This window comes from Aplysia californica, unplaced genomic scaffold (assembly GCF_000002075.1).
Source record: "Aplysia californica isolate F4 #8 unplaced genomic scaffold, AplCal3.0 scaffold00474, whole genome shotgun sequence".
Classification (NCBI taxonomy): Eukaryota; Metazoa; Mollusca; class Gastropoda; order Aplysiida; family Aplysiidae; genus Aplysia; species Aplysia californica.
In genome coordinates, this window is record NW_004797744.1 from 334,593 (window position 1) to 336,801 (window position 2,209).

Sequence of the window (2,209 nt, forward strand, 5' to 3'; positions counted from 1 at the left end):
TGTGTGGACAGTTAGATCCGGTACTGTGTGTGTATATGTGTGTGTATATGTGTGTGTGTGTGTGGACAGTTAGATCCGGTACTCTGTGTGTGTGTTGTGTATATGTGTGTGTATGTGTGTGGACAGTTAGATCCGGTACTGTGTGTGTATATGTGTGTGTATGTGTGTGTGTATATTGTGTGTGGACAGTTAGATCCGGTACTGTGTGTGTATATGTGTGTGTATATGTGTGTGTGTGTGTGGACAGTTAGATCCGGTACTCTGTGTGTGTGTTGTGTATATGTGTGTGTATGTGTGTGGACAGTTAGATCCGGTACTGTGTGTGTATATGTGTGTGTATGTGTGTGTGTATATTGTGTGTGGACAGTTAGATCCGGTACTGTGTGTGTATATGTGTGTGTATATATGTGTGTGTGTGGACAGTTAGATCCGGTACTCTGTGTGTGTATTTGTGTGTGTATATGTGTGTGTATATGTGTGTGTATATGTGTGTGTGGACAGTTAGATCCGGTACTATGTGTGTGTATATATGTGTGTGTATATTGTGTGTGGACAGTTAGATCCGGTACTCTGTGTGTGTATATGTGTGTGTATATGTGTGTGTGTGTGTGTGGACAGTTAGATCCGGTACTCCAACAAGACGCTGTACGAGTTGTCGTCCTTGTTGTAGTTCGCGTTGACCGTGACCTTGGCGTCCTTGCCCTTGTACCTGTCAAGGTCAGCCCGCCCCTCCCACTGGCCGTCCTTCTCCGATAGGTGGAACCACTCTTCCCCACAATGCACCGCCACCTTCTGGGCGCCCGGCACCCTCAGCTCAAACTGGACATCGTCCAGTCGCGGGGAGCCCTGGTGTAAGCTCCGGGGCCGCTCCAGCCAGCAACAGTCGGTGTAGAACTTGGTGTAGGTCTTCACGTAGCCCGTGGGCGGCTTGTAGTTGTCACTCACCTCCACCAGGTAGTTGTACACATTGGGCAGTGACTCCGACTCGCTGGACTCCTCCAGGGAAAAAATCTGGAACTTGTAGAAGCCGTTGTCAGGGAAAGCCACGTAGAAGGTGAGGGAGTCTTTGTCCTTCCTCTGGGTCAGCACAAACTGGGGCAGGTCTGTGTCCGTGGACACTTGGGTCAGCTTGGTCACCACCTGGGTAAACACAGACACAGACACATTAGTAGACACACACTGAACAGACGGAGAGAGCAGCTAAATGAACAGACACAGAGCCGTGGAACAACACACCTGTTTCTCTACAGCGAAAGATCTACGTGGAGGAATGAACATAGCCACAAGGGAAAGACAAGTCAAGGCACGCCAGTCCTCGCCTTCATGCCAACCTGTCACAGCTGGATGTTTGGCGGATTTTCTCACACATAAGTCTCTATGTTTAGCGGGTTTTCTCACACATAAGTCTCTATGGCGGGTTTTCTCACACATAAGTCTCTATGGCGGGTTTTCTCACACATAAGTCTCTATGGCGGGTTTTCTCACACATGTCTCTATATTTGGCGGGTTTTCTCACACATAAGTCTCTATGTTTGGCGTGTTTTCTCACTCATAAGTCTCTATGTTTGGCATGTTTTCTCTGACATAAGCCTACAAGACTTAAGGTTGCTCTGCAGACTTACAACTAACAAGAGTTAAAGTTGCTGGTCAGACTTACAACTAACAAGAGTTAAAGTTGCTGGTCAGACTTACAACTAACAAGAGTTAAAGTTGCTCTGCAGACTCTACAACTAACAAGAGTTAAAGTTGCTCGGCAGACTCTACAACTAACAAGAGTTAAAGTTGCTGGTCAGTGGTCAGACTTACAACTAACAAGAGTTAAAGTTGCTGGTCAGACTTACAACTAACAAGAGTTAAAGTTGCTCTGCAGACTCTACAACTAACAAGAGTTAAAGTTGCTCGGCAGACTCTACAACTAACAAGAGTTAAAGTTGCTGGTCAGTGGTCAGACTTACAACTAACAAGAGTTAAAGTTGCTGGTCAGACTTACAACTAACAAGAGCTAAAGTTGCTCGGCAGACTCTACAACTATCAAGAGTTAAGTATGCCAGCTGTGCCCGGCCAGATGAAGTTCTGGTACCGGATACTCGTGTCGGTTTCTGCCCAGCCCTCCCCACTTCAACCGACGAATGGGGAAACCTTGGAGTAACTATAAATAGTTCCTCCAAGGGGGAAACTATTAGAGCCGCATTTTTTGGCGATATCGATA

General features: G+C 46.7%; 1 protein-coding gene across 1 annotated transcript; it reads right to left on the reverse strand.

The window, feature by feature from the left end:
* Positions 1-542: 542 nt before the first annotated feature.
* LOC101853808 lies at positions 543-1,142 on the reverse strand (the record flags this gene model as incomplete). Its single annotated transcript, XM_013086512.2, is given in 1 exon segment — positions 543-1,142. A coding segment is annotated over 1 exon segment (524 nt), but the record flags the coding sequence as incomplete, so codon positions are not given.
* Between the last annotated feature and the right edge of the window lie 1,067 nt (positions 1,143-2,209).